The following is a 17,364-nucleotide window of genomic DNA, read 5'->3' as shown; positions in this document are numbered from 1 at the left end:
TCACTGTGCCAGCAAACTTCAGTGTGCTAAAAGGCAGTCTCTCTCTATTTTGCAGGGTAGATGAAGGGGAGGAAAAGTGAATTTTTAGAGGAAGGAGGTTCCCTACGATCTATATATCAGGCTGACTAACATCATCAGGTCAGGGATGGAGGGAAACAAACAGCAAGAAATTTTCTCAGCTATGGACAAGCGGAAGTAGCCGATATCGGCAAAGCCAAGATATTGTAAATTGTGAGCGCGTGTCCAGTATTGGCACCACCACAAAAAGCGTCCTTGTTTAGAGCGAAATCAGATAATTAGATGATGGTTTTCTGTGTACTCTTTGCAACCCAAGTAGCGAAATAGCACTCCTTGTATGAATAATTCTGGTTTTCACGTAGAAAATACACGACGTCTCGAAGGGTTTCTTTCTTCTCTTTCGTGTGCGAAGAATCGGTGGTGCCTGATGTACAAATGCGAAAACAGAAATATTGACTCGTACTTAAGTAGACATCTTAATATTGCTTTCTACTGTTTCTTAAGAGGGTCTGAAAATAAGGAATTCCTCGAAGTATTTGGCGAGTACTCAGTAGAAACTGCTTAATGACTAGTATAAGGGAATTCTTCACCTATGATGACAATTGCTATTTTCTTTCTCTGCTGTATTAATGAAGTATATAATCGGTTGGATCATACACAGTTTAAGAACATTACTTCTTTGTGAGGATATCGAACATACAAATCGAGCGCCTCTAATCTTCGTGCAGTTTTGACAAATACACTGATCGAAAACATTTCGGCGGCATTTCCTCGAGTCGTTGTTGGTACATTTAGAAAGGTAAATTAGACAAGCAAAACATTTCTCTGCCTAATAAAGTTTCATACTAAATTGTCACGTGTGGATGAATCTGGAGCTTCGTACTGGCCAATAGAGTGAGGCCAACGAGAAGTGATCCACAATCTATCTGTCTATAGAGCAAAATTAAACAAGATCTTCTCTAACTAATAATACATAATGGATGAGACAATAATGCACAATGAAATATGAGACCAAAATCCGTGAAGGATTTCCGACCTATTTCAACTGGGTGTTCCTTCCGTAAACTATTTGAAAAAGTCGTTCTTGCACAGATAATAGACCATCCCCGATCATGGGCCTCCACATCTGTACTCAGTGACCCCTGGACGATCTGCTATTACTAATCTTCTTGAAACTCGCAATAACTGGCTCTCTTACAAGAAGGCATCTTCTTGTCATTCATCAACAGTTCCAGTGCTGTTCTGCCGTCTTCGGAGGAGTTCCTCAAGGAGGAATCTTGTCTGCTGCCCTTTTTTGCTGCAGCATTTAAACCTCCTCTTACCAACAACCATAATATATTATCGTATGCAGACAACCTCAAATTTTTTTCACCTGTGACAAACCTGAAGAAGCGCCTACAGTCCTCCAGAATGCAATGAAACAAATATCGGATATCAACAGCTACTTGCAGTCAGTCTGGCTGGAGATAAATCCATTGAAATCGGTGCAGATTACCTTCACTAAAAGGAGGAGGAAGATTCCTCTACTGTTGGAACGTTTACCTTTTAGTGAATTCGGAACGTCGATTATCACAGCGATCTAGACTTGATATAGAACAGAAACCTTTTCTTCCAACATAATTTTAGAGAACTAAAAAATAAATCTCTTGCTACCCTTTGCATTGCTCGTCAAGAACTGGTTCGATTTCGCGATATAAAACTAGTCACAAAATACGTATAGAGTTGTATCACCCCGGTTACTATTTATCTCTCAGAAGGTTTGGGCATTGGCCCCCACCAACATGTCTGAAACAGTATATCAGGATGGAGTTTTGGATACTAAGGTGGATTAACCGAATAGCTGGAAATCTCTCACCATCTCCAAGACAGGCCTTAGTCTTAGTGTTGGACACAACCCCACGGATGCTTATAATTACCACCCGGAACATAAGCACCCCTTACTAAATTTATAACGGGAAGGCTGGAAATCCATAGATTCATCAAGCAAACTAAGACTAACAGAAGAATTACAGATCAATAGAGAGCGCAAATACATTCTCCCTTGATCAGCTGAGCTATTTTGGTAGCATTTTCCCAGCAACACATGCAAATTTGTCAAGGACATGGACATTGATCGGAGGATTTTCGATTTGTAGAAACATCGTTTCGGAATCTACGCCATGCTACAATTCAGAAACAACCAACGCCTAATGAACACATACGCTATGGTTTATACACAGTAAAAGAAAAAGTTAATAGATAGCCAGATATTAAGCGTTATGTGAGTACTTTATCCGTACTATAAAGAATTAAGTTTAATATGTAGTCTTTATTTTAGGTAAATACATGTTGCTGCATAAATACGAGGGGGGTGATCATTTAATTCGAGGAGCGGTGCAAGATTTTATGCTTTCAGCGCGAACTTTCCATAACTGCCGCTAGAGGTGTTCTCATTGATCGCTCAGTAGCCATAAAGGAGATTCTGTGTGCACATGCCAGTACTTCTCCAGCTAGTGTTGTGGGAAGAGTTTTTTTTTTGGTCGCGTATCACTGACGATCGTTTTGAAGCAAGCATCATGTTGGACATACAGATTGAACAGCGATATGTGATTCGTTATTGTGCCAGATGGGGCTTAAATGCATTGGAAACAGTTAAAAAGATGATTGAAGCCTATGGTAATGCGTGTCTTGGTAGGACGGCCATATTCTGGTGTGACAGAACTTTCCGGTGTGAAGTGGTTTCTCCATCAAGACAATGCCAGGCTCCATGCGGTTAATATTGTGCAGGCAGTGATCACTGCCATAGGTGCCAAAGTTTTGCCACATCTTCCTTATTTTCCGGATTTAGCCCCGTGTGATTTCTTTCTGTTTCCACGTCTGAAGAAAGCTCTGAAAGGCAAGCGTTTCGCGTCCAACAACGATGCTCCCAGAGCCACAATGGGAGCACTTCGCAGCCTTTCGGAAAATGGCTTGTAAGAAGCATTTAATGCGTGGGTACGACGGTGGCGAAAGTGTGTGTAAAGTTCAAGGGAGAGTATTTCGGGAAGGAGAAATCCACAGAAGATTCAGATGATGACAATTAAAATAAATTAAATAAATGAGCTCCGTCTTGTTGGTACCAACAGTGTTTATTTTTGCATACTGCTTGAAGTTCGAACATAAACCATTTTCTTAACCTTGACAAATGAAGTCGATTAAGATGTTTGTTTGTAACTTCTGCCTATGCGAGAAATTTGGAAGGCTGCACTCAAACTGATAATAATAATGAAGGTTTTATTTGACTCGGGAACAATATACTGTTCAGTATCGCGATCCACCACTCCGATAAATGACTCGTTCATCCATTAAAGTGTTGATTTGTTCCTTAAACATTGCGTTACCGCATTTCATAAGGTGTCGGATGTCTTTAACATTTTTCCTGCTACCACGACCTTAACAGCCATCCTACCAGTAATTTGATAGTTCTTTATTCGATTGCGATCTAAGGGATGATATTTTAAATGCAATCGAAGGATTTTTCTGCAGCTCTCCTATGATAATTTGCAGCTCTATCGATTTCAGTGGTAATATTTCAGCTGAATCTTCCATTACAGCACGTCTTTAATTACCGGTTATGCTCTTCCAACTGTTATCTGGACCCCTGGCCGTGGAGGATCAAATTGTTAAATCTTGTAGTTGTTATATATTGTGCATATTTCTAGCAATAAAAAAATGATTCTCTCTAGAATCAAAAATTAAACGTTCTTATTTTTATTCATTCAAGAAGTTGAATTTATATTTATTTATTAATTATGTGAATGAACTATGTTTAAAGAGAATATTAATGGGATCACAACCTTTATACATTTAACCACGGTTATACAAATTTTGAATTTAGGAAATTTTGTAATGTTTGGTGATTACCATGCACAATTGTTTCCTCCAGTTGGACTCATTGGCAAGGGCATACAGAGGACTGTTGTGTCCCGTCTGGCTCTCCCATTTACCGTGGAAATCGTACGACATGATATTGATGAAGTCGCAGTACCTGTAAAGACAAAACAAATCCTATTAAATATTTTCAATTTACTAAATTATTATTTGTTTTAATCTTAAATCATTCCCCATTGAGTTTGTGTGTCGCGGAAGTAATGAGGGAGGTCAGGAGTGTACAAAGCATTCTGGCCTACATTTTCGAATCGGCGCATGTTAATGAAAGTAGAGGGGGGGGGGGGTGTCGCTGTGAATCATACGCTCTTAATTACACTTTGCTAAGCAAGCGAGGTGAAACGCCCATCTCGTATTCCGTCATGAAACGCGTGTGGAAAGATAACTCCGACATACCACGCAATTCTTATTTCACAATGGATGAGAAAAACTCCTGAATATGAGGAGGTGACTGAATCACCGCATCTGGTTCATTAAGAGAAGGTATACCACGGGAGGTCAGCAGCTTCGGCCACATGACGCAAAGTGATTATTACGGTATATTATTCAGTATCAAATATTTTCAGGGTTTTCTAAGAATTACAATTTTTTCAAATTGTTTTTTTCCAATGTGAGGAGGCTCTCAGTTTGTCTTTAAATGAATCGAGCAATGCGTTTTGGTGGAATGAACTGCTAACCCAGAAAAAGTGGTGTTATTATCTAAGGCAGACCCTTTTCTTCTCTCCCCCCCCCCAGTTTCATTGAGTGAGGATGAGACTTACGCAGCAACAGCGGGAACATCGTAACCTGTCCGTACAGTCTCCGCTCCGGCTGACACAGCGGCAGTTAGCAGCAATCTGGGAAGGCGTTTCTCTTTGGCCTCTTCTTCGAAAGCTTCTCGCAGTTCCTGGAAAGAAGAAAATACAAAAGTAATTTTTTACTTTCTTTTTTTTTTAAAGAAAGATCTGGTTCCGTAATGCATCGATAGTCTGTCTCTGTGTGTGTGTAATAATTAAATATTCACACCTCGTGGAAATCTCACCTTGAGTAGTGTGACGAAATTCTTCTTATCGTCTCCACCTCTGGGAAATTCCCAATCCAGATCCAGTCCATCAAAGTTTCGATCTCTAAGAAACTTGAGTGCGCTGAAAATAAACAGCTGTCTGTTATACCGGTTCGTGGACATTTCCTTAAACCTCTGAGTGCCAAATGACCATCCTCCTGGAACAAACAAACAGATCAATGGATGGGACGGTTTCCTGAGTGGGATTTTTGGAGTAATTCAAGTTGAACTTAAAATTAGAGTCGTTCTAACACCTGATAATATCGTACTGTTTTACCACTATTGAGGATACTTGTACAAAGTAACCAAGCGATAATAAAGGTCATGCGGCGAATTACGAGTATGGAATTCATAAAGAAAAATTAAATCTTTAGCTGATAAGAGGTGTTTGTATAAACACCTCTTATCGCCCTAGCATTAAGTTTGGAAACATACAAGTTGTTTAATATAATTGCCTATAAATCAGTGAATATTTTTTTACTTTAAAGCAGTAAAATCACCCTTTACCATTTTTCTTGTGATTTTACAAACGTTTTTCCAATCAATTCTTAAACCCAACTTCCTCGAGATTCATAAAATACGCTGGAAATACAGTTATTCAAGAAATATAGGTTTGTTCAGGTTGTTCCTGCTTCCAACTCCTGATGCTCGTGTTGGAGAGTGGGCGTCTTGAACTGAATCGTAAACAGTTTGGTTGAGAGGATCAAGATTGTCTCCTGCGTGCCCCTGTCTGATATCCCACCTAGTCCTCTAATCCATGTGTTAATTCTTAATGTAATGTGAGCCCGGTGTTGAAAACTTTTTTTTCTCCTCTTACATCGGTAAGTTCACATTACCTTATTTATTATAAACTGAATACGAAACTTTCGTTTTTAAAAACGAACTGTATAAAACCTCTGTGTATTTTATATTCCATTCATGCGTTGTTATTAGCAAACGGATTTAACTAAACTCGCTAAATGGCAACATTTCAAAATTAGACTCACCAACTTAATATTTTCCTCACGTTACAGTAATTTTAATCGGGTGTGTTATATACTTCGTTATATACGGTAGTCGCAAACAATGTATTACAAAGATAATTGGTTCCGACACTCCTCTCCCTTATCGTAGTGAGAAGGAGAATAACCTGCCATAAAACCCCCCATCAACAAACAGTAATAAAAGGATAAAGAAAGAGGAAAATCATTTTGTAATCATTCTTTCTCTACAAATGTCGCTTTAATGCTCTGTTGTGGCGCTGAATAGTCCGTTACGTAGACCGTGTAATGTTTTAAAAGGAATGTTAAGAGATGGCAGTGTGGCGAAATCCTTAATTTCCTCAACTCCCAAACACTTGAGTGGCAGTAAATTTAATTCTGAGCCAAGGCTAGTACTGGTTCTAAACATCCGTGGAACTGGAACAATGGACTCAGTGTTCTTAATGTATGCACACCTGTGGAATTGAGAAGAGGCTAATTTTTCTCAGTAACCTGGTTATCCATGCGAATGAAGTCATACCGATGAAGAAAAAGTTGCTAAACAGTACTTCATGGATTCCACCCGTCTCTTTATACTTTTAATAGGAAGCGAAACCCTCAGCCACGTGTAACTTGCTTTAAAGAAGGAAATACGCATGCTTGAGTATTTCATAACTAACATTAAACCGCTTTAGTACGCCTTTATTTATGCACTGTGGCCAGCCTGCCTTCTTTCCTTCATACTGGAATCTGAGGACATACATGATACCCAGTAGGTTTCTTTTTATGTTTACAGGATACAGTCCCTTAATGAGGTGTGGTTTTTAGGTCAGTTTCCAACTTCTAGCTGCGACATATCAATGATATCTTTATGCCTATGAGGAAGTTGGCGTTGTCCGATTTTAGAAGCTTCAAAAGATTTAAATAAATTGTATATTTTTGGGAACCATTTAGATCATTAAGTTCTCTTTGGGTTGGACAGGGTTCGCGTATTGATAGAGGCAGTATGGTAGTTACCACACCGCTACAACTGTGATCGATCAAATGTCCAGATGTAGGAGAATGTCCAGCAACATTTATTGCATGCGCAATAAGGCCTACAATGGACCTTCAATGAGTTACCTGCCGTGATTGTAAATGTACTTTTATATAAAACTGGTTTTATTATATTCTCATAAATGTCTATATCTTATTTGTGCAGGTCCAGCACAATACAATGAAATACAAAAGAACAGAAGATATTTAAAGTAGTCGATTCAAAGGAAAACATGGAAATCACGAATCTGAAACATGGGGCCATCATTAAACTTTTTACAAAATAAGAGAAAGAGCCAAAAGTTATTCATGAACGCATGGAAGCTGTATATGATGAAGTTCTCCTCCCAAATACTAGATAAAATATTGTAATAAGCAGTTTAAACGGTGGTCGAGAATTCGGAGAAGATGACCCCCGTGCTCTTGACCACTAACGGGAGTACCAACTCCAGAAATGTGACCTGGTTATTCAGCATAGACGTAATAAAATGTCTGTGTTTGCTAGAAAAGGTAAAATTTCTGCAGGAGCTGTAAGAACCATCTTGCGCGAACACTTAGTCATGTCAGAGGGGGGGTTCTCGCTTAATGCCAAGAATGCTCACATATGTTCAGGGCTCAAATTTCTGAGGAAAATTTACACATGCATGATGCAGATCCATGAGAGATGATTGTTTTAAGAACACTAACTAGTGAGGATGAAATGTGGATTCTTCACGGGGATCTGTAAAAGAAATAAAAAAAAACTAGGACTCTTTGGGTCACTACCGCCCAAAAGATTCAGGACTCAATCTCCGCCAAGAAGTTCGCTGCCATCATTCTTTTCTTTTCTTTTTCGGGACATGGAAGGAACCCTTTTGATATTCTACATGCCACATAAGAAACAATACCGTAGATGCCTATGCTGTTTTTTTTAAAAAGTTAAGAGGGAGACCATAAAAGCACAGAGAAGAGGGAAATTGACAGGAGTTCTCTTGCTTCTTCATGACAATGCTCCTGTACACATGTCCCATAAAAGCAATTAGCGTTCTGAGAGATTGCGGATTCCAGGACTTAAATACACCTACAGTCCAGACCCGTGTTGCAGTGATTAATTCTTCTTTAGACGTTCAAAGAAACACCCGCGTTAGCATGTTTTCAAGTGAGGGCGATTTCAAGGAGGCTGTAAATGGTTATTTTTTTTCAGAGGCCAGAAAAAAGAAGATATTGTAAAAAAAAATTAAAAATAGGCTGTTTCTTTATTATCGAGGTAGATAACTTTTTGAGTGACCCTCTTATACTGACACGTTTCTTTCTCTATAAACCGGAATTCACTTTAGGCATTTTCACCACGATTTTCATTCAAGACAGTTCTCATCTGCAACCATAATACTGTACATGTTGCACAGTTATTAAGGTAATAATATTTCCATTCGTGAAAATGTTATATCCGACTTTGGCTTCATGGTTTTAGTGGAATAATGGCTTGTTCAGAAAGGTGTGGGTTCAAACGTACGTGTTGTGGCTGGATTATTTGGTTTTCGGTACATTAGATAAATGTCCCTGGAGTTTGCGGCTCTTTAATATTATACTTATGGCGTCGAGTAGTAAACCATTCAACCTGCTCATCATATATCAATCGTGTACAGTATACGTAGGCTTGTACAACACACCAGTCCCAACTGCAGGCGTGCCTTACCCACCCAAACCCGTCCAGCAGCACGTGTCCGGTGATAAGGTTTCTCATTGTTTCCTGGGCTAAATAGACTGCACACTTTCAACTCCCCTAAAATACGTCCTTTAATATCCTGGCTTAAAGAATTAAGGAATAAATTATCAAGAGTTTGTGTGCTTTCTGCGTATTTCTGTAGAAAACTGTCTGAATGTAAATTGGTACAGCCTTGTAGATGTAGGTCAGATCATTGCGACTGCGCTATTGTTTACCCTCAACTAAACCATGCCTAATAACCGCACTTTCTTTGTGTGGCTTTAATAATGACTGTTCAAACGTCTTATCTCTTTCACACCGTCTTACTCAATAAGAATAAACGTATTTTTTTTTAAAAGAAAGAAAGAAAAACTCTGAAAGGTTATTCCAAAAGGTTAACAGCCTTACGGAATTTTCCCTTTCCCCATTAATCCCCAAGAAAACTTACCCACTGCGAGTAGGACTTTAAGATTGGAATTTTTCTTCTTAAGATCCACCAGTCGTTCGTACATCCCCTTTTTGCCGTTTTTGCTTTCGTCCGTTGCATCGAAGGCGGAAACCTTGTGTTTCTTCATCCATCCGAAAGCGAAGATAAGATGGGTACAAAGGCTAGGGTTGATGTCTTCGGGAAGGAACTTCCCCTCCTTTGGCCTGTACTGGGCCCAGTTGGTGAAGTAACACACGATCTTCTTGGAGTTGGCCGCTTTTGAACCTGCGAACATACAAAGATTCTTTAGAAACATTTTTTTAAGGGAACGATAAAAATAGACACACAAAAAAATTAAGATACAGTATTAGTATTAATATAGCCATATAGTGCAAAAAACCCACAAGTTTTTGGCCAAAACATAAAATAATAAATAAAAGTAGATAAGAATATACAAATTACTGAATGGGAAATTAAATCTGGGGCAAGGTGAGAGCAGAGGTCAAATTAATTCGATGATATTTTGGCGTCATTCTCAGGAAAACGTACAGCTTAACCCCTAGTGAAGTGAACGTTTAATTCTAAACAACGAACAAACAAATTATACGTAATTAAGCATAATCGTTGAATAATTTATGAATTAAGATATAAAAAATAATAATGATACAAATAGAAACCTAGAAACCTTCCGTCTGATCAACGATCGCCAGTATGGATTCCGTGAGTGTCGATCCACTGGTGATATTCTGGCTTATGTTACCCATTTATGGACTAATTCAATGGAAAGGATCGGTGAAACACAAATAGTTGCTCTTGACATCTCAAAGGCTTTTGATCGTGTTTGGCATAAAGGTCTTCTAAACAAGCTTCCATCTTATGGTTTGCCAACTGTTTTTAGTAATTGGTTATCCAGTTTTCTCTCTGATCGCTCACTGAGGGTGATGGTAGATGGCTCTCTGTCTTCTAACTTCTCCACTAATGCCGGTGTCCCCCAAGGGTCAGTTCTTTCCCCCACTCTTTTCCTCTTGTATATTAATGACCTTCTTCCATTGACTGGAAATCCTATCCATAGTTTTGCCGATGATAGCACATTGCATTCCACTTTCCATTTTGAGAAACCTTGTCCAGCTCAATCAGCTTCAAGTTCTCGAAAATCTGCTGCCAATTCCTTAAATGCCGATCTTCAGGTAATTCTCCAGTGGGGCAAAGACAACTTAGTTGATTTCAACCCTTCTAAAACTCAATCTTGTCTTATATCTCGCCAAAAGGATTCTTCTGCTCCTATGCTTATCTTTAGTGACACTCCGATTTCTAGGCAAAATGATATATCTCTTTTGGGGATTACCCTGACTTCTAATCTCTCTTGGCACAAGCACATTACAAATATTGCTTCCTCTGCATCTAAAAAACTTGGTTTTCTCTTTCGCTCTCGGCGTTACTTTTCTCCCAAACAGCTGCTCACTGTGTATAAATCCCAAATCCGCCTTGCCATGGAATATTGTTCCCACATCTGGGGTGGTGCCCCCAAAACCTCTCTCAGGCTTCTTGATTCCATTCAGAAGAGGGCAGTTAGGTTAATTAATGATTCATCTCTAACAGAGTCTCTCCACTCGCTTTCTCATAGACGCACTGTTTCTGCTGCATGCCTCGTCTACTGATACTTCCATGGGCACTGTTCTTCTGAATTGGCTTCTATAATTCCCGCTCTCTCTTTCAAAACAGTCCGAACACGTGCTGCCACCAGCCAACATCCATTTACTGTCCAACTTCAAACCCACAGAACCAACTTTTCATCTTCCTCGTTTATTCATTCAACTGCCGTTTTCTGGAACAACCTTCCTTCATACGTATTTCCTGAAAATTACAATCTACAGAAGTTCAAGTCCAATGTCAACAAATATCTTCTTTCGTCTTCTCAACCTTCAACGCAAGCACGGTACTAACTACTATAGGTTCTAAAACCTCTCGTGTTTGGGGTTTACATTAAAAAAAAAATAAATAAATAAATAATAATTATACTTGACGGCCACGATTATAATGTGCAAAAACTTAATTAAAACAATTTCTATATTAAAATCCATTGGTGTCTAGCCATCCATTTATCGATTCCCCACGTTGTAACTTCGTTTGTTTAAAGTTACTTCCAATTGGATAGAGAGAACTGGACAGGCTGGAATGCGATTCCTTAGCTAGTATCTTAACCTTTTTTTTAGAGAAATGAAATTCGTTACTCTTCTGGATTACCTTTACTTGCCATAACAACTTCTTTTCCTAATTTAAGAATTAACGCAATAAATTATACATTGGATATGCACAAACTTTAAATACTTTGATATTTCAAATATTATAATAAAAATTGTCATCATCAATCAGTGCATTGAAATTTAGTGTCAGTTTTTAAGTTAGTTACCAGTTCGTACGTAATGTCATTTAAGAACATTTTGTCCGCCGATTTTAAACATTACATTTTGCATCATTAATTTATCTTGTTTCCAATAGATATCGCTGCATTGTGTCCCTGTTTTGTGACAATAAAAGGAAATTATTGTCAGGTTTTTTTAACAAACCCGAGTTGCTTCAGACTTGAAAACCTGTTTTTATCATTCTTTTCTTTATTATTTTCTCGCACCAGTTTCCACTACCTGACCTTCTCAAGGTCATTGCATTCTTAGTATTCCTCTTTTTATTTTGATTTTAATCGTTCAGTCCCAGCCATGCGCATTTGACAGCCTGACAAGGCCTTCGGCACCACCACCACCACCGCTCCGAAGGATAAAAGAAGCAAAGAAGGAACATTCAAGCCGATCGCTGCCTTCCAGTCACGTTTCTCCCTAGCTGGAAAGCTGAAATGACGTGTCTCCCCCCCCATTTACCCAGACAGGTGTCGGGTGCTATTTAGTATTGCACTAGTCCTTCGTTATTTGCTTCCATTTATTTTACTCCAGTAAATATCTCAAGGTTAGCATCTTATTGTTCGCATTTCCTTAAAAAAGGCCGCATTTACTCGCACCCATTCTTCCAATTTCCTCGTTATTAATATGCAGGGATTGCGATCGCCTTCCTGCCGCTATAACTGTCATGTCACATGATGGATATTTTTTATGGTTGTCTCGTTGACACGCGCAACTCGCCTCTTGCGCTTGTTCTTACTATTCTTACCATGCGCAGCTCACTTCGAAATGTGACCTTTATGCACTGCCCGTTTTTGTTGATGCAGACAACCTAGTTTCTTTAATGGACTCTTATCTAGCGCGCGAATGGTACTTTACCTTTGTTTAGAGCTTAAAGGTGTTAACGGATGTGGATTAAGTATCGCTTGAATTTTCGGATATTAAAATAGCAGAAATATTAAAACTGGAATGAGTTCGAGCTCCGTGTAAGACTATTTGGGCCAATTCAGATCAAATCATGAAGTCCAGCTGGAGAACTGTACCTTCGGTTTCCGTCGTTGGTGTAATCACCTTCCTCCATACACCGGGTGGAAAAGACCTGGATTCAAATTCTGTCAATGACGAGAGGAATTTTTATGGGCCGAATTAATTGGTCTCAGACGAGAGTATCATGGTTTTTCCTGCAGAAAACAGCAAATCGACCACAGATTTACAGAACTACAAAGTTGGCTATATGGCCCAGAACCTCTACAACAACGAACCAAGCAACCAACCAACTTACAACTTTTGTAGATAATTCTTGAAAAAGAGCATCCAACTTCATTTGGTGGTACTTTGCCATCCTTGAAAACAGAATGCTGGCGTACAAGTTCTACATCATGAGATGAAAAATTTCGAAATTTTAAAGAAATATGAAAAATACGTACACTTCTGTGGGTAATACAGGCACCTTTAACAATGTACGTGATAATCACGAGTTATAAATAAATTCTTTGCAGATTCTGTTCTTCAACAGTTCTCTAACTTTACTGTTTCAAAAATTCTGAGAATCTGCTTGGTCGATGATCCACCAACCAACTCGTGGTGGAGGGGGTCACCCTTAACTCCAGGTTATGAATTACGACCGTTGTCCTGTATAATCACTATTTATAAAAGGTCAGTTGGTTAAGATTCCCATAAAAAAAACTTGGACATGAAAAAATTACTTCTGAGAACATTGTTCTCTGTACAAGCACAGTAAATTGCATAAACTGAGGCAACTTGTTGTGAAAGGCCTACAAAATAAGATCGATGCACTTAGCAATAAACCGAATTTTCTCAATGCTGCATGCATACATGCTGAGGGTATACATGCTTGGTACACCACCATGCCAAAGTTTGGTATAGTGGTGTACTAAGGAATAATGATGAAATGAGGAAACAGCGAGAAACTTCGAACAAGTACAAGAAACATTTATAGAGGTTTTATAGGAATTACCAAAAAGGTCACTTCTCTGATGTGACCTTTTTGGTAATTAATAGGACTATACTACATTCGCTGCATGGAATGACCCCTTGGAAACAAATATCACCATTCGCAATGTAATTATCCTCTCTAAGCTCATTTCGGGTAGACTAGATGCTCCCAACATCGATAGCTTCATCATTCTGTCCACGAAGAACAGCAGAATAACTAACCGGCAAACATCTATGATCCAACCTGCCCTAACCAAATCAGCTCGCTCATCCATGTGTTCCCAGCAAACATGATTGGACTCCTGAACGACTTAAATATTAACCTCAAGGCGATTTGCATGGACAAGGCCTACAGATCAAAAGCTTTTGCAGACACTTATACCATCTTGCAATTTTATACTCTTCAATTCTCCTTCGCTCTCCGTGGGCTTCTGTGTTTGAGGATGACCTGCGCTCCTTCTCCTGTTCGGGACAGCCTTTCTACAACTTGCCGACACCCCATCACCCTTCTTGGAGGGATGCTGAATGTATTTAGAGAATTTATTTGAACATATTATGTCTTAGCTTGCTGTAATTAATTTTACGAGATCTCTGTACCTTTTACAGTGTACATTATACATTGTTTTAATTTGTCATAGTTGTGTTTATCCTCCTAGCAAATGTTTGTTGTCCAGGGGTGGATGTAACTTTTCCTTTGCCTGAATAAATAATAATAATAGATTCACTATCTTTTATTGAGTACAGTACTGAGCGACCATCTATAAATATTTCGAATTCTCGTGTTACAGAGTCAGTGGACTAGATCCGTCAAGGGAAAAATTCTTTCGTGGTCTTAACATCCATATGTGATCTGGAAAGAGGCATGTGAAAGAATGGTCCGTTTTAAATTTTGGGGATTTTGGTTTCTCGCTTCAGTTTTCTTATATAATCATTATAATATTAACTAATATTTATGATACACGTGTACTTCAGGGAAGCCGCATGGAAAAGATTGCAGCTAGAAGTGGGGACTTTTTAGCATTGTCGTTTCGATGCTTCCTTGGGGCTATTATGAAGTATGCTTGAATTCGCCAAATGGCGTATCGATTAGTGGTTAACATGTTCTGCTTGCTCGTTGAAGGCCGTAATATGATCCATGACCAAAGTTTCAATTTGTTTCTGTGATGTTTCTGCTACTTGCATGAAAAATGGATGGTCGCTTCATGGTCCGTAGCTCACATCAATCACGCTTTTGACATTAACTTACAAAGGAGGGAGGGCTTGCTACACTTGAGTACAATGAGTCTTGATTTTTGATGTTGTGACAAAGGCTTATGTAGTATATTGTAAATAACCAAGTCAAAATTATAAAGAAAATTGGCACTTAACTCCACTTAAGGTTTGAGCTTAAATTCGAAGTTCGAGGTTTATTGCATAGTGAGTGATTTTTATTACACGTAAAGAGTTGTTGTTGTTGTTGTTGTTGTAGGGTTTTAGGAGCATCAGCGACTAAGGCCATATTGCCTTAGTCGCTGATGCTCCTAAAACCGGTTCCTGCTTCCTGGGCGAAAAACACCCGAGTTTCCGGAGAAAAAACCATGCTACCCTCGCCTGAGACAGCTTAACTCAGCCACGTTGTGAAAAAATGCCCATAAAAGTTCCTCCCGTCATCGACGAGACTCGAATTGAAGCCTTTTCCACCCGGTGTGGGGAGGACGGAGATTCTACCAACTGTACTACCCACGAGGGCTAAATGCGGGTTCTGTACCCAATTGCTCTGACACTCTTGCTCTAAGATTGAACACGTTTCGAACTCAACTTTGGAATTCGTTTTCAAATCTTTAAGTATCTGCTGTTTCACGCAAAACTAGAGGGCATCTGGATATCCCTCAGAAGGTTGACTAATTACACATTGGTTAAATTTGGTTTAAGCAAGTAAGTCTATGTTTAGTGCATAACCATTGATTACGCAGATTAATTAATTTCCTGAACTTTTGATCATTTTCGTCAAGCGGATGGGTGGAGCCCATAATTCTGCGGCCATTTTATTGAAATTTCTTTTCTTGAGACAATATTATTCATCAAATTTTTTCTGTCTTCGTATAAGCAAATCTTTTCCACCGTTTCTCAAATGGTTCCATTGTTAAGGAAATAAATTTTGTTTGTATTGTCCGCAAAGAACTGCGCCATTTCCTAAGACCAGCTGACCATAATATGGGGAATAATTTCTATAGTTGATTTCTTTTTCCGTTTTGTTGCAGCCCTAGATTATTTTGTCTATTTTCCGAGACGGTGAGTTCAGCCCACTGGAACCAACAACTTGGTGCTTAATGATCAGACCCGCACGTGTTCGGTATTTTCTGTGTTACACAGGAAGGACCCTCTGGTGGTTTCCTGTGTTAATTTGATCGCTGCCATACCATTACTTTGGGCGTGCACTCGTCTGTGAAGATCTTTTCTTTCTCTCGGGGAATGTCGACTTCGCAAGAGAACCGAAACGCTACTAACGTTCGAATAAATGCAAGAATTATAAAGAGAGAAAGCTGGAGGCCCATGACCCTCGCTGGTTCTTGAAGTAGTTTTCTGTTCTGTTGGTAGCGAATAATTTAAGGTAACATTTACGTGCACAGAACGCAAACAATTCATTTCTTGAGTTTATTATGTCATTATTCAAACCTCGATGATATTCTGGTACAGAAAACTCCACCTAAGAAAGAGAACTGCTTTAAATGAAAAGATAAATTTCACAAATTCAGGTCTGCTGCTTCAACCGTAAATTTGCATTTTGAATAGCATTTCTCTTTTTTATAATGAAGGTTGTAATTCTAACAAATGCTTCAATTACTGCCAAGCAACTTTCATTGTTAGAATGGGCAATTTTGCCCAGTCTTTTATTATGCAAAAACATGCCACACCCATAATGACTATATAATTCATCCAGAGCGTTGGATTAAGAGTCAGTGGCCCTAACCTCAGTATAACCCACGTTCCATGTTCACAACAATGCAAATATGCATCGCGAACGAGTAATTTGGTCTCTGATCTTTCTTATAGAAACTCGGGTTTTTCATCCTACCAGATAAACCAACCATTCGCCCACAAAATTTATAAACATGGTGTATTGATCACCCTTTGTTCTCTAGGTCACAACCGTGTCTGTTCGCTCGGTATTGCAGTAATAAACGCGGTTTCTACAATGACCTTACAAAATTCCAGGTACAATTAGGAAATGAAGTAGCCCTCAGGTGAGGCCGTCTGTAATGCATTGATTTCCAGCCGCAGATGGCGCAGCGTGGTTGTTACCGATTAGAAATCGCCATCAACACGAACAGCAGGAAGTACCCACTTAATATATTCCCTTGAAAGAATTGTACTCCACGAACTTCATTGTCTCTGTTTTAATACTTATTGATGACGGTTCTGACCCCGGACCTGCTCAATTGTTGAGGACGAGGAGGTGTCTGTTTGTACTTTGGTTCTCTTCTACAGAAAGCTGAATAGTACAAAGGCTTTAGAACTCACGTGTTTGTTACGCATTTATCAACTAAATACGATGCCTCTCTTGGTCCATTCCATGGCTTCATACATCACTTAGAAAAAACACGCCCATTGGCTAATTTTTGTGTGCAGGCCGGAACAATCACAGCTTACCGTGAGAGAACTTATTCGGTTTAAAAGAACCTGTTCCTTCAATGGACTTTCATATTGTTAAATATAATCGCGGAAATATATTTTGATCCTTAGTGAATGCCTTATTCACCGAGAACAGAACTTCAAGATCCTAAAAAATAACAATTTAATAAAGAAGCTGAAGTGCTGTAATGATGTTTTTCAGTTCTTCACAATTTACTCTTTCACTGCCTAAACTATTGACAACATGCCATTATTTCAACACACAAAAGTTGAATAATTGCGAACAAGAAACAAGGGATTTTTCGCAGTTGTTTCTGAATAGCAGCGATTGCAAA

The 17,364-nt window shown here is 39.0% G+C and overlaps 1 protein-coding gene across 1 annotated transcript in view; it reads right to left on the bottom strand.

Moving 5' to 3' along the window:
• LOC150079151 (putative chitinase 10) overlaps nt 1-17,364 on the bottom strand; it is a 59,949-nt gene that overhangs the window by 10,287 nt on the left and 32,298 nt on the right. Inside the window, exons 3-6 of the mRNA XM_090383682.1 lie at nt 9,093-9,356; nt 4,946-5,124; nt 4,686-4,810; nt 3,901-4,024 (exon numbers count right to left, since the gene is read on the bottom strand). Of these exons, the coding sequence (XP_090239808.1) occupies nt 3,901-4,024; nt 4,686-4,810; nt 4,946-5,124; nt 9,093-9,356 (692 nt within the window). The remainder of the gene's footprint in view (nt 1-3,900; nt 4,025-4,685; nt 4,811-4,945; nt 5,125-9,092; nt 9,357-17,364) is intronic.

This window comes from Mastigoproctus giganteus, chromosome 10 (genome assembly GCF_048544385.1).
Source record: "Mastigoproctus giganteus isolate SK-2022 chromosome 10, ASM4854438v1, whole genome shotgun sequence".
Lineage (NCBI taxonomy): Eukaryota > Metazoa > Arthropoda > Arachnida > Uropygi > Thelyphonidae > Mastigoproctus > Mastigoproctus giganteus.
The sequence above is the reverse complement of the archived record's forward strand: the minus strand, read 5'-3'. Positions and strand labels throughout refer to the sequence as shown.